The sequence below is a fragment of the Lycium barbarum genome, chromosome 12 (genome assembly GCF_019175385.1).
Source record: "Lycium barbarum isolate Lr01 chromosome 12, ASM1917538v2, whole genome shotgun sequence".
Classification (NCBI taxonomy): domain Eukaryota; kingdom Viridiplantae; phylum Streptophyta; class Magnoliopsida; order Solanales; family Solanaceae; genus Lycium; species Lycium barbarum.
This window is the reverse complement of record NC_083348.1, coordinates 81,388,086-81,408,821: the sequence shown is the minus strand read 5'-3', so window position 1 is coordinate 81,408,821 and position 20,736 is coordinate 81,388,086. Positions and strand designations below refer to the sequence as shown.

Genomic DNA, 20,736 nt, shown 5'->3' with positions numbered 1-20,736 from the left:
TAGTCAAACCTATTATTTTATGGAGGATTTTTAATATTGGGATTAAGTTTTTAAATCTTCCAAACCGAAACGAACCCCTTACTATTATTTGCCAACTTAGTAAGCAAAGGATAAGAGGATGGCACGTATTATGTCGTGTGGGACCCAGTCAACGTCCGCATGTGGGCTCCACTCGGCCGGCAGTTTTCAGTTAACCAGTATAACCCATCTGGTTCCTCATAAAATAATTTTAAAAACATTTTTTAAAATGTTAAAAAAAATCAAAAAAAAAAAAAAAAGAGAAGAGAAGAAGAGGAGAATCAGTTTGTTGGCTGGATAGTAGCTTGGGTGTGAGGGTAGACAAAACTAAAAAAATAAATCTTGTAGAGAGAGAAACAAGAGAGAGGAAAAATATTTTTTGTCTACCATTTTTCCTTTCTTTTTTTTTCTCTCTTGTTCCTCCTCAACCCTTTTGAAATCATCCTGCAAAGGGCAGTCAAGAAAAAAGATAATCTATTTTTTAGAAAAGAAAAAACAAAAGATTTTTTCTTGTGTGATTTCAAATCCTTCAATCTCTGTTATTTCTATACTTTCTCCAAAAAAAAAAAAAAGGAGATACAACAATTTATTTTTTTCTTTTGGAGTCTCAAATTTTTTTTTGCAAATTTTGTCCACCACCTGCATTTTCTTGTTGCAGTTGTTTGAAATTTATATTTTTACAAGAAATGTGACATTTTGGCATTTCTACCTCTGCAATAAAAAGCAGAAAAAGATTTCATTAGACTGCCCTTTTTTGTCCCTTATTTTCTGGTAAGTTTTACTCTTCTGCATTTTTTACATTTAACCATCTTTTGGGGTTTTTGGATATTTATTTTTCTGTTGATTGCTTGCAAATTCAGTTATTCTCTGAATACTTTTTGCTTTTTCTCTTTTTCTTTTTTGGTTTGGCTTGTGAAATGCTCTTATTTTATTTGCCAACCCCTTTTCAAGAAACATTTTTTTTTAACTAAGTTTTTGGTTTTTTCCTGTCTATTCATTTTCCAGATAAAAATTGAATCTTGGAGATTTATCAACTGAATTTGTACAAGTGTTGATGAAGGAGGTGTTGTTATAGCCTAAGTTTAATATTAGAAAAATGAGAGACCCCAATTTTATCATTTCTATCAATAGGGTTGATTTTATTTTTCTTTAACTTGTAATATAGTTTGTGTATAGTGTAAAAATTGTATAGACAAGCAAATAGTGGTGTATTTCTTGTTTTTGTACAACTTTTTTGTGTGTCCAAGTGATTTTTAATTGCTTGGAGAGTAATTTTGTACACGAAAGCTGGCGATTTTGTGTGGCATTTTGTATAGAGTCCTTGCTGTTGGCAGATATTGTTACTGCCTTAGCCACTGATACATATGGTTCTTCAAACCATGGGGGGTAGATGGAACACTTATGGAATCAAGTTATCATATCTTGCTCTGTTGATTATCGTTTTGGAGATTCGTGGTTGTTGTTCTCTTAATTCGGAAGGTAATTCTTATACTTGGCCAGTTATACTAGTTTTGTATTTGTTTCTTGGCTAGTTTAAAGTGTTTGGTATGTTTCTTGTTTGCTGACTATTGTTGGTGTGAGAAACAGGATTGGCATTACTGAGATTCCGCGTGAAAGTGGATGCTGATCCGTATGGCATTCTTGAAAATTGGAATCGAGATCATTGTGACCCGTGCATGTGGTCTGGTGTCCAGTGTAAGGATGGTAAAGTGCAAATACTGTAAGTCCCTTGTCACATATACCCAAATTTCCTATTGTGGTTCTTTTTCATAAATTTACTGTTATCGATGATTAGTGTTTGTTGATTTGCTGTCGACAAGTCTGTTGAAATGATAACGACAATCAAAGTACAAACACTGAGTTATTTGTCTATTCCTTGTGTAGGGACCTTCGTGGATATTCGTTGAAAGCAAAACTCGCACCAGAACTTGGAAATCTCACTCACTTAAAATCACTGTAAGCTTCAGCTATACTTATATGTTTCTCCTTTGGTTTTTCTAGCTCATATTCTTGACCTAAACCATCTGAAAAGAGATTCTTCCACTCTTTACGAAATGCTTTCATGATTCTGGTTTTAGTCTAAGGACAATATCTAGTGTGCTATGTCATGGGACTGATACTTCCCGATCTTGGTAGACACTATCTTATCCCTATACAATTTGAAATTGCACTAAATTTACATGTCTGGTTAGCACAGTTTACAAATTTTTGTTTCCATTTGTTACTTAGGAGATGTCTCAAAATATAAAGAGCATCCTATACACTGGGATGGAGGGGTGTGGGGAGGGGATATTTAGCTAATTTGGTCTGGCAAATTGTGCCAAAGAAAAAGTTTACCTTTTTTTTTTCCCCAAAGAAAAATTGCATAAAGTTAATTGGATAGATTTCTAGTAATCACATTTTCACCATCTTCTGTTCTGCATATATGTACTATGTATAATTTGTTTTGAAATTTTAATAACTTTTTTTCCTCTCTGAACGTGTGTCTTCCACAGTGTGCTTTCTGAAAACCGTCTTTTTGGTGCTATTCCTAAAGAATTTGGACGATTCAGAATGCTGGAAGTGCTTGACTTGAGGGATAACAATTTGAGTGGAAGAGTTCCAGCAGTAATAGGAGACTTGCAATCACTTAGAAGTTTGTAAGTTGATAAGTTTTTGTGTTTCTGTGTTGTAATATGTTTGTATGTATGTATGCTACAATATTGCTAACAAAATGATCTTGAATTGTGCTTGATACTTTTTTTCCCAGGTTGATTTGTGACAATAACTTCGAAGGGAAGATTCCTTTGGAAATAGGGAAGCTTCGTCAGCTCTCAGAACTGCAATTTGATGATTACCTCACCTCTGGTGTTGCTGCTGGAACTGGCTGTATAAATAGAAAATTTGGGCATTGGTAAGTCCTTTAGTTGTTTGGTCCTTCTATCTTTATGTTCCAGCTGTGCCACATTTTAAAGTCGCATACTTCTATCTATGTTCAAAAGTTGGTACCCTTTGAATGGTGAGGTTGGTTACCATTAAATACAGAAAAGTTTGAGCTTAAATGGTGAAGCAACTATGATGGTGATTGTTGAGAGCAATTCCATGGGGCACTAAATAATTTCATGACTTTCATGTGAATCTGGGTTGCTGCTTTGTGATGTTTCCAGTACTTTTGAGATCTTATAGTAATAGTTATCTTTCACCATTCTGTGGCTTGGGGTGTGAGGATGATGGCTGCAGTCGCATTTTCTCTAGTATCTAGAAATTCTGCCTTTCATTTCTTGGATGCTGGTTTCTTCACTTCCCTCCTTAGGTCCTGTCCTCAGTATCCCTACAACATTCAGAGGGGATTAGACTTTAGTGTTTCTAAAGCTGTGATTTATCTTTTTCTAACATTTTCTTATTCATCAACATCTGTTTATGTGGAAAGCTGAATGCTTTATTGCATAGTAATTGTTTATTCTGTTGGCTGTTCTGTACATTGTCAACTAAAATTGCTGGAAATGTGGCTACTCTTTGCCCTTGAGTAGAATAACACTTGGATATTAACGTATACCTGTTTTGCAAAATGAAAACTGCAGCCAACTACAAGCATGAATTTATTCTATTTGTCCCATGGACTCTGTTTGAATTCTGGATGTAGACGCTCTTCTTGGATAAGTAACTTCAGCTTTAGCTTTATGACTGTGTCAGAGTACTGACTACTAAAACATTTAGTCTTGGTGTAAAAATTACCAGCCCTTTAATATGCATTTATTTTACTTCTCAGTCACATAATTGGGAGTTTCATGCTCCACTCTGAAAATTTGGTGCCTTTTTCTTGCAGCATCTGGCATGGCAGTTTGAGGCCATTTAAGACCATAGGCTCCTTTATCAGACCAACTAAAGGGATGCTAATATGGTATTTTAGTTTCTTCACACTGTAAGTAACTAAATAGGTTTTTGTCACCTTATGCTTTCTAAGTAAGTTTGATGGTTCCAGAAGCAATTTTTTCTTGTTTCCTAAAGGTTCCCGCGTTTTTTGGATGCTCATGCAGACTTCTGCTCTGACCTACCAAGTGAGTGAATATTTTACGATATCTTTTATTGTAATTTCAAAGAATTGTATACTAAAAAGTATTTAATTTTATTTTATTTTGTTTTGCAGGTTCGCCTATGCTTCACATTATCCATGCTGTAGAGAACCAAGCAAACATTGAACGCCGTAAGTTAGTTGAACAGCCCAGTAACCTTGCTGCTGCTCCTGCTAATGGAGGGAAACCATTAGGACTTGTTATTCCTGTGCCGAGCAGCAGAAGTAGTGGTTCATTTCGTGCTGTGCCAAATACTGAAGGAACTCCTCCTCCTCCTCTGACTATACCATCACGGACCACACCTCAACATCATCAGCCTCCAAATCCTGGGGGACACTCTAATGATGCTGCTAAACGGCCAACTCCTAGTCAATCCCCACGTGGTGGAAAGTCTGGAAGTACATGGAAGTATATAGGAATCGGCACTGGGGCTTTTCTGGCTGCAATTTTTGTGTGTCTGATATTCATCTGCAAGAGCAAAGCTGCGCGAACAATAGGCCCTTGGAAGACTGGATTGAGTGGACAGCTGCAGAAAGCATTTATTACAGGTACTTTTGATTTAATGTTGTGTAAAACTGATGACACTGCTAGTATTCTGTCCAGGTCCATATGATCTAGCTCAACTTTTGGGTTCATTTTTCTCTGGTGGATGTAATCCCAACCTTCGACGCCTACGATTGTCTTTCTTCTTTTTTGACAGATAGTCTAACTAAAAATCCAAGATAATGTTAAAAGTATGTATTATATGGGTGTTTGGTCAAATACACACACCCCCCCTCCCTACCAGTGAAATTAAAAGCGCCTAAGCGCAAAAGCGAGGCGCAACACAACTTTGGCGCTCCACCTGACCTGAACCGAGGCACGTGTGGTCAGAGAGCCTTTAATTATTTTTTTTAATTACAGTAAGTGTCTGTCACAGTTCCCTAAGGGAGTAAATTAGAGTTTCCAAAAAAAATAGAAAGAGATGGAATATTATAAGAAGGCAGAGAAGTTTGAAGCTCAACAGAATAAGACAAGATCAGCTTTTGGACAACTGAAACGGCAAGCCTTCATCGCAGGTTCTACTCTTCTCTGCTTCTTTGTCTTTTCTTCTTTACGTATGACACTGACTCTCTCTATTCTACTCATTCTTTTATTATTCATTCTTATTATTAATATATAAGAGAGATATATATAGACAAAAAAACCTCCATTAAAATATGTGTATTTTACTGAGTTGACTTTTTTCCTATTTGGTCTTTTGCTATTTTTTTTTTCGATTAACGTGGATCACTGGTATAGTTGAAAGAAATGGGTTTGGTGCTTAATTTCTTTATTTAATCATTTTGTCTTTGTAGATAATTTGTAGAATTAAATGGGAAACTTGTCCTTGTTTGGTGATTCATGCTATTTATGTAACACTACCTGTAAAGAGACTTAAGATAGGATAAAGATGCAGCTTTCTTAGAAGTCATGTCATAATGGTGGACTCCAGTCGTGTCCACTTTATCTTCTTGTTGCATATATTTATTTAACAATTATAATTACATGCAAAATGTCATATATTATTTTTTACTTTATTTCAGAATTCAAATGTTTAGAGGATATGTCTACCTTACATTTTTGTTGTATATTATTATTTAAAAGTTATAATTGCATGCAAAGTGCATTGCATGTGACTTGTCAATTTTATTTCACAGTTAAAAATGACAAAGGACTGTCCAGCTTTATATTCTTGTTATGTATATTATTTAAAAATTATAATTAATTGCAAGATGCCTTATATTTTTTTTTTCCAGAATTAGAATGGCAGAGGACTTGTCTAAAGGCAATCAATGGGATCCTGGCTGGAAATATAATCATTTGCAGAATCCTAATGACACTACAAGAGTCACATGCAATTTTTGTGAAAAAACAACCAGGGGTGGAATTAATAGGGCAAAACAACATTTGATTGGGAACTTTAGGAATGCAGCAAAGTGTTTAAATTGCCCACAGGAGGTTAGAGATGAATTGAGAAATTACATGGAGGAGAAAAAATTAAGAAAGGAAGTCTATACTAATGAATTTTCTAGATTTGATGAGTTTGATTATCAAGACGATGTCGGTGGAGAAGATGAAGTCCAAGAGATCATTCATAAGAAAAGAGGTGGAGGAAAGCACTAGTAAGAAATTGGCCAAAGGAAAGGGACCCATGGATGTGTTTCTACAAAGGCAAGGAACACTTAGGCAAGCAAATATCAAAGATTCATGTGATAAAGAAGCAAGAGCAATGACAATTCAAAAAGTTGCTCGCTTAAAAAGTTTTAAGGAAGCAATTGAGGCGGTAGGAAGGTATGGTCCAAACTTGAAGCCTCCAAGTTACCACGAATTAAGGGTTCCGTTACTTAGGAAGGAGGTTGAGTTGACCAATGAGATTATAAACAAACATAGACAAGAATGGCTGAAGTATGGATGTTCCATTATGGCGGATCGATGGTCAGATAGAAAACAAAGAACTTTGATAAACTTTTTGGTGAATTCTCCGTATGGAACAGTGTTCATGGAGTCGATAGATGCTTCCTCATTTGTTAAGACTGGAGAGAAGTTATGTGAATTGCTTGATAGATGGAGCGCGTTGGAGAGCAGAATGTGGTTCATGTTATAAGTGATAATGGCAGCAACTTTGTGTTGGCTGGTAAGAATTTATTGTTTTAAATGTTTAAGTTTTATGTTTTACTTTCTAATATCGATCAAAGTTCTGATTTCTAATTGTTAACATGTCTTTAACATGTCTACTTACTTTTATTTCTACAGGCCAGCTCTTACAGAGAAAAAGAAGACATATATATTGGACTCCGTGTGCAGCCCATTGTATAGATCTTATGTTAGAAGACATCGGGAAGATTCCAAACATTAAGAAGACCCTTCAAAGAGAAATCGCCCTTGTCGGTTTCATTTATGGGCACTCAGGAGTCTTAAATATGATGAGAGATTTCACAAAAAATAAAGAGTTGGTGAAATGTGGGATTACTCGATTTGCAACAAGTTTTCTGACTTTGCAACGGTTGCATTGTCAAAAAACTAATTTGTGAGCAATGTTTACATCTGACAAATGGATGATTAGTAGATGGTATAAGTTACCAAAGGGAAAATCTGTAGCTCATACCGTCTTGATGACAACATTCTGGAACCAGGCTGTGTATATTTTGAAAATCATGGGGCCTCTTGTTAAAGTGTTGCGATTAGCTGATAATGAGAAAAAACCCGTAATGGGGTACATTTATGAAGCCATGGATAGAGCTAAGGAGGCTATTGCAAAGGCATTTGAAGGGAATATTGCAAAGTACAAAGATATCTTTAAGATTATTGATGAAAGATGGCAATGCCAATTGCATTATCCATTACATGCAGCTGGACATTATCTAAATCCAGAGTTCTTCTATCAAAATCCAGCTATTGAAAATTGTACAGAAGTAACAGATGGGTTGTATGCTTGTATTGAAAAATTGGTTGCAAGCACTGAAGTTCAAGACAAGATTATGTCGGAGATACCAGTGTACACTAAAGCTGAACAACAATTTGGCCTTCCGATTGCAAAAAGATCTAGAACAACAAGATCTCCTGGTAAGTGAAAATATTAACCTTTAAATTGCTAATTATTAGTTTATGTTTAAAATTTTACTTAATACTTCCATAGTTACATACTTACATTAACTTAGAAATAATGATTGTAAACATAACACTTTTTACAGTTGAATGGTGGAATTTATATGGTAATTCGGCTCCTCATCTCCAAAAATTAGCTATTAGAATTTTGGGTTTAACGGCTAGTGCTGCTGGATGCGAGCGTAATTGGAGCGTATTTGAGTATGTAAGTACTCGTAGTGGTATACTTCTTATTTATTCATTTTCTTTGCATATTTAATCAATTAGACTAAATTACTAACAATAAAATAATTCATGCAACAGATCCATACCAAAAAAAGGAACAGACTGGAGCACCAAAGATTGAATGATCTGGTGTATGTCAAGTACAATCGAGCTTTAAAAGCCCGTTATGACTTGCGGAGTGTTATTGATCCAATCTCTTTGGATAACATTGACCATAGTAATGAGTGGTTGGTTGGGAGGATGGGCGTTAATCTGGAAGCAGAAGATGAGTTGGTATTTGGTGATGATAGCTTGACTTGGGGTGATGTTGCAAGAGCGTCGGGTAGTGAGGACGTCTTGACATAAACAAGGCGACAAAAGAGACAGTTAGGAGTTACGACAGCTAATGCCTCAAGCTCCCGAACTCCACATGTTGAGTCTTTTGACATAGAAGATGAGATTATTTCTGATGAGTCAGGGGAAGAAGAGATTGGAGGCTATAGTTCTGGTGATACCAATGAGGATCACCCTATTGAGGAAGATTATATGGAGGAATATTATTTTAGTGATTAGAAGTAGAATCAAGATTGGGTTTATCTTTCCATATTAAGACTTAAGTTAATGATTTGATGAACTTAGGCTTAATTATAAGCAATTGAGGAAGATTATATGGAGGAATATTATTTTAGTGATTATTAGAAGAAGAAATGTAGAATCAAGATTGGGTTTATCTTTCCATATTAAGACTTAGGTTGATGATTTGATGAACTTAGACTTAATTATAAGCAATATATATTTATCATTTATGTCTATTATGTTCTCTCTCTCTCTCTATATATATATATATATATATATATATATATATATATATATATATTTAAAATCTTCGTAGTGCGCTTTTTTTCAGTGAAGCCCGCGCTTTAAGTGCGCTTTGCGCTTAAAGCTCCAACAGGGCTTCAACGCTTTTTTGCGCTTTTCGCTTTTGACAACACTGCTCCTTACTATGTTGCTCTAAACGTTTTCTAAAGAACACCTGAACTTCCTCTTGCTTCTAGCCTTGGATGTCCCTTGTGTACCTTATATTCCACGATGCTCCTTGATCCTTCTACACCACCATTTGCAATGAAAATAAGGGGAGAGTTAGGAACATATTTCCTCTATTTTTTTTTCTTTTATGGGGGGGATTGACAGAGAAGATAATCTGCAAGTGAGTTACACTTTTGCAGCGCTGTTTGATAACATTTCTAGAGTGGAACTTCCATGTTTACTCCGAAAATATGAATGATCATTCTGCAGCAATTTTACTCTGTTCAGCTTACTTCCCTACCTAAATGTTTACTGTTCGATGACAAACCATAAGAAGGTGAATCCTGAATTTAACACTCATATTTTGATTCCTCGTGTCTTGTGCGTGAAATCAATTGTAGGGGTCCCAAAACTAAACAGGCCCGAGCTAGTAACTGCATGCGAGGATTTTAGTAATATTGTTTGGAATCAAGATACATTTACAGTATACAAGGGAACTCTATCCAGTGGAGTAGAGATTGGTGTTTTGTCAACTGCTATAAATTCTCTGAAAGATTGGTCCAAGCGTTCTGAATTGGCCTTCAGGAAGAAGGTTAGTTGTCATCTCCTTAACAAATAAAAGTTGCTACACAATTTCTTACCATCTCACTCTTTCTGTAGTGACATCCTAGTTGTCTCTTCACATTTTTTTTCAAGTGCATTTACTTATAGGATGTTTAATTATTGTGCGCTTGGGTACAGATTGATTCACTCTCAAGGATAAATCACAAGAATTTTATTAATCTAATTGGATACTGTGAGGAAGATGAACCTTTCACAAGGATGATGGTCTTTGAGTATGTAACGAATGGAACACTTTTCGAGCATCTCCATGGTAAACTAGTTAACAGTTCAAATGTCAGTCATCATTTGTGAATGACGGTAGTGCGATTTAGTTTTGAGTAATGCAAGCTACATATTTTCTTGTTTCAGATGAAGAACTTGAGCCTCTTGACTGGCCTGCAAGGATGCGAGCTATAATGGGGACAGCATATTGTCTTGAGTACATGCACAATTTGAATCCCCCGTTGTCGCATTCTGATGTGAATTCACACTCCATATTTTTTACAGACGATTATGCTGCTAAGGTGTGCTTCATTATGAATACGTACTGTAGTTTCCCTATTGGTTACGTATGTCACCAAGATACTTCATATACCACATTGAATTTAGAAACCTTTTACTTTGTGTAATGTCTTGAATTAAACGAATACTTTGTTTTAACAGATAGCAGAGCTTGCTTTCTGGTCAGAAATAATGGTCAAGTCAAAGTCAGCCAGTGGTGATTTAGAAAACTCTGAGCTGCCACCACTTGCTGATCCCGAAACAAATGTCTATAGTTTTGGGATTTTGTTGCTGGAAGTAATATCTGGAAAGTCACCTTACTCGGAACGAGAGTCTCTTCTGAGCTGGGTAAATCTCAATCTCATTTATCTATTGTATACAATCTCCTTATTTTCTTCGGTCTTGATTGACTAGAGAAACTTTTGTTCTCTGCTTTGTTTAGGCGCAACAATGCCTTAATGACCGACAGAATCTGAGCAGCTTGGTTGATCCAAAATTGAAGTCCTTCAAGAATAATGAACTGATGATTATCTGTGAGGTAATTAGAGGTTGTCTTCAAGAAGATCCAAGGAAGAGACCAACAATAAAAGAAGTCATTACAAAGCTAAGGGAAGCGATTGACATTCCACCCGATGCTGCAGTTCCAAGGCTATCTCCCCTCTGGTGGGCTGAACTCGAGATTCTATCCTCTGAGGCAGCTTAAACTGACTAGTGTGTCTACTTTTGTAAGTGGAGCGTTTGTTTTGCTATGCATAAATGTACTATGATATACCTCACTAATGTCAACTGCAAGTCCTGTGTACCCATTTTTCTGTTCAAAATATTTATATTAGTTCATTCTTTTAATAATTCTGTCTTCTTAGCCATAAGTTGCATTTCTACCTTTCCTTTTGTGGGCTATTTATATGATGCATGCATGTCCTTTCGTGATAAAAAAGTTGGAAGTTGCATTTCTACCTTTCCTTTTGTGGGATATTGATATAATGCATGCATGTCCTTTTGTGATAAAAAAGTTGGTTTTGTACAAGAGGATGTGAACAGGATGTTCAATGTTATCTAATGCCTCTATCTCTTAGCAGCAATTCTTCAGCATGGGTTCTTGGAAGTTGTGGTAAGTTTCCTATTTTTTCTTGATTTCTACGTTGTCGAAGGTCATTTGGTTTATATGGAACATGATGGAGTTTCTGTTAGCATATTACTATAACATGATTGCTTTGTACACCAGTCACCAGGGTGTCAAGAAGGCTGGTCGCTTTATACTGTAACATGAATTTCTTATCCATTTCTTTTTTTTTTTTTTGGGGGGGGGGGGGGGGGGGGGGGGGGGGGGGGGGGGGAGGGGGGGACGAAGGTGCTTTATTTTGTATAATGTGGAGGGCTGCATTATAGAAGGCTGCATCCCGCTTCACAAAATTGCATATTTATGTGATGTGACTAGCAATGTGCGTTTTATACATTGATTTGCAAGTTTTCACGTGTGTTGCTTATATATATTGGTTTGCTTTGGGTATTGATTGGAATATTATATGATCTAGTGTTATTGTTTTCAATTTAATCTCTTGCATTGTTCTATTTTTGGCATGTTTAACCTTCGTTTTGACATGCATCCAATAGTATAATGAAAATCTTAAAAGCAGCCTCTCTCCCCTTCCATATCTCCCTCTCTCAAGTCTTTCTTTCAATAATAATCTTTCGTCTTACATTGCACTGATGTTAATATGCTGTTTGAAGAAGATGAGTGGTGATGTATGAAAGATAAAGAAATACGTATGATGGAAAAGGAGAACGGAAAATGCTAAAAAAAATGCCCTTTAACTTATTGGAAATGGCTCAAAAATGCCCTCCTTTCACCTATTGGGTTAAAAATGCTTTTAACATTTTCTTTAGGTTCAAAAATGCCCAGACCTTGTGTCAACCCCGACACCGCCATTTTTATCCTGTAAATCCAACAATTGCTGGGGCTCATACATTGTCGATTACTTTCAATAGTGTCGGTATAAATCACCATGTGAGAGGAAGAAAGAAGAGGAAAAAGCTGGGTTAAGTTTACATATTAGAAGCGGATTCGCGCGGATGTTAGTGGGGTCGGGGTCTTTTTATTGGGTCAGAAATTTATGTGGACCAATAAAAAATGAACACTTGTTTCATGTCATTTTTCTGTTAACTAAAGGACGTTTTATGAACATAAAGAAAAACTTTAGGAAGAGGGCTTTTCTGAACCAATTGGAAGGCATTTTTGAGTACATTTTTGAGCCTTTTCCGAAAGGAGAAAGGTGCGGTTGTACCAGGAAGTGAGGAAGAGAGGAATGGTGGTGTTATCACTTATCTGTACATTTTAAAATGATGTGGAAAATTATTTTATGACATACCATTTTATATCTGTTGCGATATAGGGTGTGTTCGGTATGGAGGAAAACATTTTTCGAAAAATGTTTTCCAATTTTCTCATGTTTGTTTGATAAAAAATTTTGAAAAATATTTTCTTTTAGGAAAACAAGTTCCTCAAAAATGGGGAAAATAACTTCCCTAATAAAAGTAGGGAAAATAAGTCTATAAGTGCATTCCACCAACCACCCAACCCACCCCAACCACTCCCACCCCTACCCCCACCCCCAACCGCAATCAAACCCCACCCTCACCCCCACCCCCACCCCACCCCATCCTCACCTCACCCACGCCTGCCCCACTCCCAAACCCCTCCCAAAAAATAATTTTTTGAAAAAAAAGCATTGAATTTTTCTTTTCTTTTTTTGATTTTTTGCACCACCCCACCCCACTCCACCCACCCCTCTCCTGCCCCAACTCCCCCTAAAAAAAATTAATTTTATTTTAAAAAAAGTTTAGAATTGTTTTTCGGAAAAGGGCCAAATATACCCCTGTACTATTGGAAAAGGGTCAAATATACCCTTCGTTATACTTTGGGTTCAAATATATTCCTACCGTTATACTTTGGGATCAAATATACCCCTCCTCCGTTAAAATTACCCAAGGTGGATGTTAGATCTGACGTGGCATGACAACTTCGTGAGGTGGGCGCCACGTGGCATGCCACCTCACCACCCAACTCATTTAACCCTCACTTCCCCTTCTTCATCCACCACTACCATCTCCTCTCCCTTCACAACCACTACCGCCATTAGCACCACCACACCACCATCTCCACCTCCACTCTTTCTAATCTTCCTTTTAGCCAATTACCATTCAAAAAATTGCGAATTATTTCTCGATAAGTACTTTGTATAGGGGATATGGCATAAGATTCATAAGATAAAAAAAGTTTCAGTAATATTAGTATTAGCATCTAAGTAATTGCTCTGATTTGTTCAGCAAGCTACTGAAATTCAAGTAAAACTGAAACCCACCAATCAACATAACAACCAAAAGAAACAAGCATAAAATGGGATCAAAATAAAAACAAAAACGAAAGAAAGTTCTCGGGAGAGATGCAAATACAGTACACCAATTAGGACCTAGAATCACAAACTCAATGTTAAACAAGAACCCAGAAATGAAAATACAATGGTAGTAGCTAATAGCTTCATTGATATTCAGACTATTAAACCCGGTAAAGATTAAGAACTTGAGCAAGTAACCAAAACATGAAAAGTGAGGTCCGGGATGCTATAGAACTACGAAGTCGTCGGAGTTTATAAATTTTGGTTATTCGTTGTGTAAAAATGAGGAGAAGATGAGTAGGGGGAGGAAGAGTGAAGGTGGAGATGGTGGTGCTAATGGTAGTAGTGGTTATGAAGGGAGAGGAAATGGTGAAGAACGGGAAGTGAGGGCTAAATGAGTTGGGTGATGAGGTGGCATGCCACGTGGCGTCCACCTCACTAAGTTGTCATGCCACGTCAGTTTTAACATTCACCTTGGACAATTTTAATGAAGGAGGGGTATATTTAATCTCAAAGTATAACGGTAGGGGTATATTTGAACCCAAAGTATAACGAAGGGTATATTTGACCCTTTTTCAATAGTACAAGGGTATATTTGACCCTTTTTTGTTTTGTTTTTACACCACCCCACCCCACCCCTGGCCCACCCCAACCCCCACGCTACCCCTCCCTAAAACAAATTAATTTTGTTTTGAAAAAAAAATTGAATTTTTTTTTTAGGTTTTTTCCACCACCCTACACCCACCCCCTCCCAAAAAAAAAATGATTTTGTTTTGAAAAAAAAAAGTTTGATTTTTTTTTTTGGTTTTTGCCCCAACCCCCCCCCCCCCCCCCAACCAATTTAATTTTTTTTTTGAAAAAAAGTTTTGAATTTTTTTTTCGGTTTTTTGCACCACCCCACCTTGCCCCTGTTAGAACCCGTATTTTTGTACAGTGGAATAGTCCGGATTTATTTATGATAAGCTAAGGACAAAAAAAAATTTCGGGATACAAAGTCGGGATTCTTAACCTTCGATTTTATTTTGAGATATAAGTTGTGCATGAATTTATTGGTATGGAACAATTAGGAAAATTCAGGACCAAAAATGATAAAAATCATCCACAATTTCCATGGTTGGCCCACACAAATGGTGTTCAATTTTAATTGGGACAACCCATTAGTGTGGGCCAAGGGGCAAGTGTACAATTCACCTAAGTATTAAAAGATGACCACATTTTCTTTCCACTTCATTTACTTCATTCCCCACACTTGAAAAAAAAAAAAAGGGCAGCTGAAAAACCCCCTTGAGGCTCTCGGCCAACAAGGGAGAAAATCAACTCCCATTTCTTGTCTTCCAAAATTTTTCCGTTGATGTAAACCCACTATATTGAGGTTCCTAAGTAACGTGGAAGTGTCGTTGGAGCGATCAACCCATTATTTTTCATCCATTGGAAACCCTAGCATTTTGTGGAATTGAAGAGGATAGGTAAGAGTTGATCTTGCTTTTGTGTTATAAAGGTTGTTTGTATCTTGTAGTATGTTATAATGGAGGAAAATCATGAAATATGAAATGTTGGAGGTGAGTTGTGTATGTGGAGCTTGAGCCGTGTAAATGGGTGTTGTTGTGTTGTGATTGAAATTATGAATTAATGCCTAGTTAGTTGATTATGATCATTGTAAGGTGAAGAACAATTGAGAATCATCCATATATGTATATGTGTAGTGTTAGCCGAAAATGGGTCACCTTATGTGCCAAGAATTGAATTAGTATCGCTTATTGTTTAGCCGTCGTCGCCATGAATTCTATGTTGGAAATGAAAGTTTATTGACTCAAATTGATGTTGTAAATATTGCGGACTGATTTGGAAGTTGTTGTACATTTAATGTAAATTGTGTATTGATGAAAATAGCATTGTTAGAATGTAAATTGTAGATACGAATCATGATTTGGAAATGAAGAAAAAGTTAGGGGGGCTGTCTCGGTTAGGGGCTGTTCCGGGTAGCTTGGGAAAATTTATGGATTGTTGGAAAAATTGTATAAATTGCTTAGAATGTCTTGAAATGTTTTTGGTATGGGTTCGGGTTAGTATGTGAGCGTATAAGCGTCGATTTTGGCTTGAAGGTAAGTCGTCGAATTGAATTTATGAAAGTTGATGAATGATGGAAAAGAGAGCTATTATTGTTGTATTACCTTTCGGATTGATTATTAATGTTGTTAGGTTGGTTGTTGTTGTTGTTGTTGATTGATACGGCCGAGTTAAATTTTCGGGGTAGCCTATTTACAGGGGAAATGCTGCCCAAATTTCTGTAGAATTAAGGGCGAAATTGGAATTTAATGCCCAAAGAGTCTTTAGCTAATGTTTGGCATTTTATGGCTTGTTTATAGATCGTGGGCAGCCCGAATCATAGGTTGGATTTAGCTTGAGTTTGGATCGTATTGGGGAGCGTTTGAGGTATGTAAAGTAATCTTCCTTCTTCGGCATGCCTTAGTTAAAATAGGCTATGATATAAGCCTCGAGGAAACTCTATTCTCACAATCCGAGCATGTTTATGAATCGCATTTGTTCTTTGGCATCCTTGCCTTGTCATGGCAAAACATTGATCCTTATGTTCTTGGAATCCATAATTTGTAAAGATTACATGAAAGCTGATTTTTGTTTTAAAGTTCATTCTTTAGCGATTCCAAAACTTCAAACGCCCATAATTTCCTCAGAAAAGCTCGGATTGCTTTGAAATTTTCGTAGGAGTTTGTATGATATAAAATGAGTATGTTTTTCATAGGCGGGCTCAGTTCGGGTCTATACTCGTCCGTGGGTCCCGCGACGCCCTTTTTGAAATTCGACAACTTTGAAACAAAAAGTGATAATTATTATTCCGATTTCGAATATGACTATTTTACTTATCCTTCAGATTTATAATAATGATTTTATGCATATGATTCCTCACTACTCCGCTCGTGCCTACTGTGATATCGTTCACCGGTTCCCGGGCCGGTTCTGTTGTCGTGCGCTTTGTGATACATTCCGGTGTTATGCTGTGATTATGGTTCACCGTGCTCCTCGCTCGAGGGCCGGGTTCCACTTATGTTTGGCGTTATGCTGTGTTGTGATGTGTGACGGGGATTCGGAGATTTGAAACTTTCTAGTGTTATGATGTGTTGTGGCGCCATCGACAGGCGGGCGACCACATTTTCCTGTGCCCTATGCATAATTTATACTTTGGAAATAAACATTTTGATATGTATTATTTTCTATATATCTGATTCGATTATTGTTCAGATTTATTTCTGTACCTTCTGCTTTGCATACTCCGTACATATTTCGTACTGACCCCCTTCTCCGGGGGCTGCGTTTCATGCCCGCAGGTACGGACGCACAGCCTGGTGATCCACCTGTTTAGGACACCCTTTCTGCTATTCGGAGTGCTCCTCTCTTTCCGGAGCTTATACTTTTGGTATATATATTTATTAGTGCATTTGTATGTATTCGTTCATGGGTACGGCGGGGCCCTGTCCCGTCATATGATTCTGTCAGTCTGTTTAGAGGTCTGTGGACATGTTTGTGGGTTAGGGTCTTTCTGTATGGATAGGTGTATATGTTGTTTGGGCGATCCCATACGCCGAGGCGGCCGGTCCGCATATGTTTATACGTTGCTTTGCTAGCCCTGTGTGGCCTTCGTTGGTGTTTGCTGTGTACAGGGTTATTTTGGATAGTCTGTAAAACAGAGGAAACTCTGCCAAAAGTTTTCTGGGAATTGTCTAAATTTAGAATATAGCCTCGTCGGCTTCTGGTATATACTTGAATGCATTTGATAGATGGGTTTGGGTGCCCAAATCGGGCACTAGTCACGGCCTACGGGGTTGGGTCGTGACAGCCCCCACCCGCACTCCCTCCCAAAAAAAATTAATTTTGTTTTGAAAATAAAGTTTTGAACTTTTTTTTTTTTTTTTTGGTTTTTTGCACCACCCCCTCCCCAAAAAAAATTAATTTTGTTTTAAAAAAAGTTTTGAATGTTTGTTTTTTTTAGTTTTTGCCCCACCCCACCCCCTTTTCCCGACACCCCCACCACCACCTTCAAAAAAAATTAAGGGTGGGAGGTGAGGGTGGGTGGTAAATTAAGGGTGGAGGTGGGGGATGGGTGATTGTGGGGGTTGGTGTGGTATGGGCCCACACCTGGGGATATGGTGGTTTAGAAAATCCAGAAAAAATTTAACTACTTCAAAAAAAAAATTGGGGGTGAGGGTGGGGGTGGGATTTGGGTGAAGTTATGGGGCTTGAGTGAGTATTTTCCTAAAAATATTTTCTACCAACCAAACGAATATGAGAAAATAAGTAAAAAATTCACTTATTTTCCGAGAACACATTTTCCACGAAAACATTTTCCTTTCTACCGAACACACCCATACTTATGCTTTATTCTACTCAGCTCTGCACAATGTTTTATTTTGAATTTATATTTTATACAGTCACCTTTTTAATATTAAAAGAATTATGCCATCAAGTCATGTAAAGTATATCTAGAGTTCTAAATATGTGGAATTTGAAATTTCGAAAGTTAGATATTTTATACTGCAAACTGCATTTGATCAACTTGAGATGTCTAAATCAAAACCTGTGAAATTTGGAGACCTGCATTACAAAATCCTGTACCTGCAAGTTACAAATGTCAGTAAGCCTATGATAATTAACAGAATACGTGAGAGACGTTTTTCACTAAATCAATCCTTCACACCATATGGAATAGAGTACAAAGCTACAAACCAAGCACCAAAGGCTGACAAATTGCTGAAACATAGTATAGTACACTAACAAAAGCTAAAATGCCGTTCAAAGAAAAAGAAAAAGCCATGCATACACATTTATCCTCGATCTACTCTCAAACTAGCTAACCTAACCAAATTTCACAAGAAAAAAATCTATTTTTCCATACAAAACTTCGAATTTACTTAATTGCAAAGTTCTCTCTCTTTCTTCCCCGTTTCCTCATCTGAATTTGAAGCATAGAAATAGCAGCCAAGAAATCCACACACTGTGCAGGACTCAATATATCCAACAAACCCTTCAAAGTCTTAAGCCTAACACAATCAGCCATTTTCATAACCCTCTCTAAACTCACCATTAACCCTTTCAACGCCACCTCAACTAACCCATCCAATTGATTATTATTATTACTATTATTATTATTATCACTGCTTTTCAACCTTGCCAACTCCACCATTTTTCTATCTCCCATTGCCACCTGTTGCCTCTCCATTTCCCTCTCCACTTTCTCTTCTTCTCCCCTTATTTTCAACCTCAAAGCTTCAACATTTTTCAACTGCTCATCACTCAACTGGTTAAGAGCCACACCGACTAGCCGGAAGATCATTGAGGGCTTACATCCAGTGACCCATAAGTATGCATTTTCTAAAGGGCTCAGCCACATTGGTGCAAAAAATGCTAAGATATCTTCATGTGCTGCTGCCCATTTGGCTGTGTAGTAATCTTTGTGATGTGTGGTCATTTTGTTCACTAAGGCTTCGTGATCTTTGAGGTATGAGGTTTCCCTTGGAATGATTAGTAGTAGTTTGAGTAACTCTTCAAGTTGACTCATCCAATTCTCGTAGTATTTTGAGAAATTTTTCGCTGCTTGGGTTGTCATTCTTTTTTTTTTTTTTTTTTCAAGAGGAATGTGGTACATTATCGCTGAGAAAATGAGTTGAAGAAGAAAAAAGAGAAGAATGTCAAATATATAGAGGGAAAGGTGGCAATGCTACAAAAGAGAAGAAAAGAATTGCGTGGCTTCTGCTCCTCTGCATGCCTTACGCGCAGCTAGTTATAATGAACTTGGGAAGTGGGGGCAAGAGTTTAAGTTACTAATAAAACAATTAAGATAAAAATTTTAATAAATATAAGTAACCAACAATTTGATTAAATGTCAACTAACTTATTCTTATTAGAATTGAAATCTATTGATGGTATAAAAGATATCAAGGTTGAATTTATTAATAATCTCTTAAATATGTTATTAAATTTTATTTAGACACTCGAACTACGGTGTATTTTGTTTGATCATCTTAATACATGATAAAATGTTCTTATTAGATACTCTCAACTTAAATTTCCTGCAGACATATCAAATGCCTAATACATAGATAAGTTAATTACTTAAGATATGTTCATCCTTCAATTATATGCATTAACCTTAATAAGTCGTAAAATTTCAGATATGTTCCAATTGCTACTGACGTGTATAATTAAAAAAAAGTGATATATTTTATATGATTAACTTATAGTCTTATATACGAGCAATTGAGACTATGCGCATAATTTTTTTCAAAATTTGAGTATAGAAAGTATAATAGACACCCTTTGTCATATATTTGAATGCTCAATTCAAAAATATCATAATTTTGAGCTATATATTAACGCACCGTCACTCAAATTGAGTGAGTTACGCTTTGCAGAAGCTTAGAGGCAGGTGATCTATGAGGGGTTGAAGAGGCAATTTGGGTGATGAAAATGAGAAAGCTGAGAAGGAATGCATGAACAATAAGTGTAGGCAAAGGATGTGAACGTGTCAAGAAGAGAGCTTATTTGTGTCCCACACGTGGCACGTAGTTCCATATGTTGCTTTAGTGTAACATCTGTGAGATCATTGCCAGCTACTATGTGGAAAGACAACATACGTAATCCTGATTTCAAGTGTCAGTTTGAAAATTGCAGAGCGCTAGCAAGCAATAAAAGCATGCATAGGTATTTCTGAGTGTACGAGGGGGAGTCGGAGTCATCATAAGTCTTTTAGTCGGATCTAGTCATATAGTGACAGGTCATGAAACAAATGTGAAAGCACACCTGATAGTCTGACTAGCAATGGCTGAGTTTGTTCTCATATACTTAAACCCGTCAACCGGTTGAAACCGGACCGGAGCGGTAATCGGTTACAGAATCGTCCGGTTTCCAGTTAAAAATCGGAACTGGTCATCGGTTCCGACTTACCGGTTACAAATTCGAAATCGGAACCGGTCCGGTTCAAACAGTCCAAAACCCTTTTTTTTTTGTATTATATATATATATATATATATATATATATATATATATATATATATATATTAGTATTTATTAGTATATTGTAGGTATATTTACATATGTTATATAAGTTTATAAGTAAAATTTAAATATTTACTGACTAACCGGCTAACAACAAGTCAGCAATACAGCATATACGTGTATATATATATATAATTTATATATATATATAATTTATATGCTTGAGTTATAGTGTTATACTACATATACCTAAAATATAGTAAGAATATACTTATATATATATATATATATATATATATATA

At 36.6% G+C, this 20,736-nt stretch overlaps 3 protein-coding genes across 4 annotated transcripts; 2 read left to right on the top strand and 1 right to left on the bottom strand.

Moving 5' to 3' along the window:
- The first annotated feature begins 269 nt into the window (after positions 1-269).
- On the top strand, positions 270-10,880 carry LOC132625160 (protein MALE DISCOVERER 2-like). Of its 2 annotated transcripts, XM_060339977.1 has the most exons (14): positions 270-789; positions 1,024-1,497; positions 1,606-1,738; positions 1,903-1,974; positions 2,514-2,657; positions 2,768-2,911; positions 3,824-3,919; positions 4,006-4,055; positions 4,145-4,618; positions 9,329-9,519; positions 9,669-9,801; positions 9,900-10,054; positions 10,194-10,379; positions 10,474-10,880. In XM_060339977.1, the coding sequence occupies exons 2-14, from the start codon at positions 1,383-1,385 to the stop codon at positions 10,732-10,734; spliced, it is 2,154 nt and encodes a 717-aa protein (XP_060195960.1). In that variant the 5' UTR covers positions 270-789; positions 1,024-1,382; the 3' UTR covers positions 10,735-10,880. The 2 variants fall into 2 exon arrangements, with proteins under 2 accessions (XP_060195960.1, XP_060195961.1); XM_060339978.1 differs by having other exon boundaries at positions 270-1,497.
- LOC132625161 (uncharacterized) lies at positions 6,001-9,322 on the top strand. The gene is made up of 4 exons (XM_060339979.1): positions 6,001-6,726; positions 6,846-7,655; positions 7,784-7,902; positions 8,001-9,322. Exons 2-4 carry the CDS (start codon positions 7,127-7,129, stop codon positions 8,265-8,267), a joined length of 915 nt encoding a protein of 304 aa, XP_060195962.1. The 5' UTR covers positions 6,001-6,726; positions 6,846-7,126; the 3' UTR covers positions 8,268-9,322.
- A 7,209-nt stretch (positions 10,881-18,089) lies between the features above and the next one.
- On the bottom strand, positions 18,090-19,150 carry LOC132621877 (protein DOG1-like 4). Its single transcript, XM_060336349.1, has one exon. It carries the CDS (start codon positions 19,083-19,085, stop codon positions 18,348-18,350), a length of 738 nt encoding a protein of 245 aa, XP_060192332.1. The 5' UTR covers positions 19,086-19,150; the 3' UTR covers positions 18,090-18,347.
- Between the last annotated feature and the right edge of the window lie 1,586 nt (positions 19,151-20,736).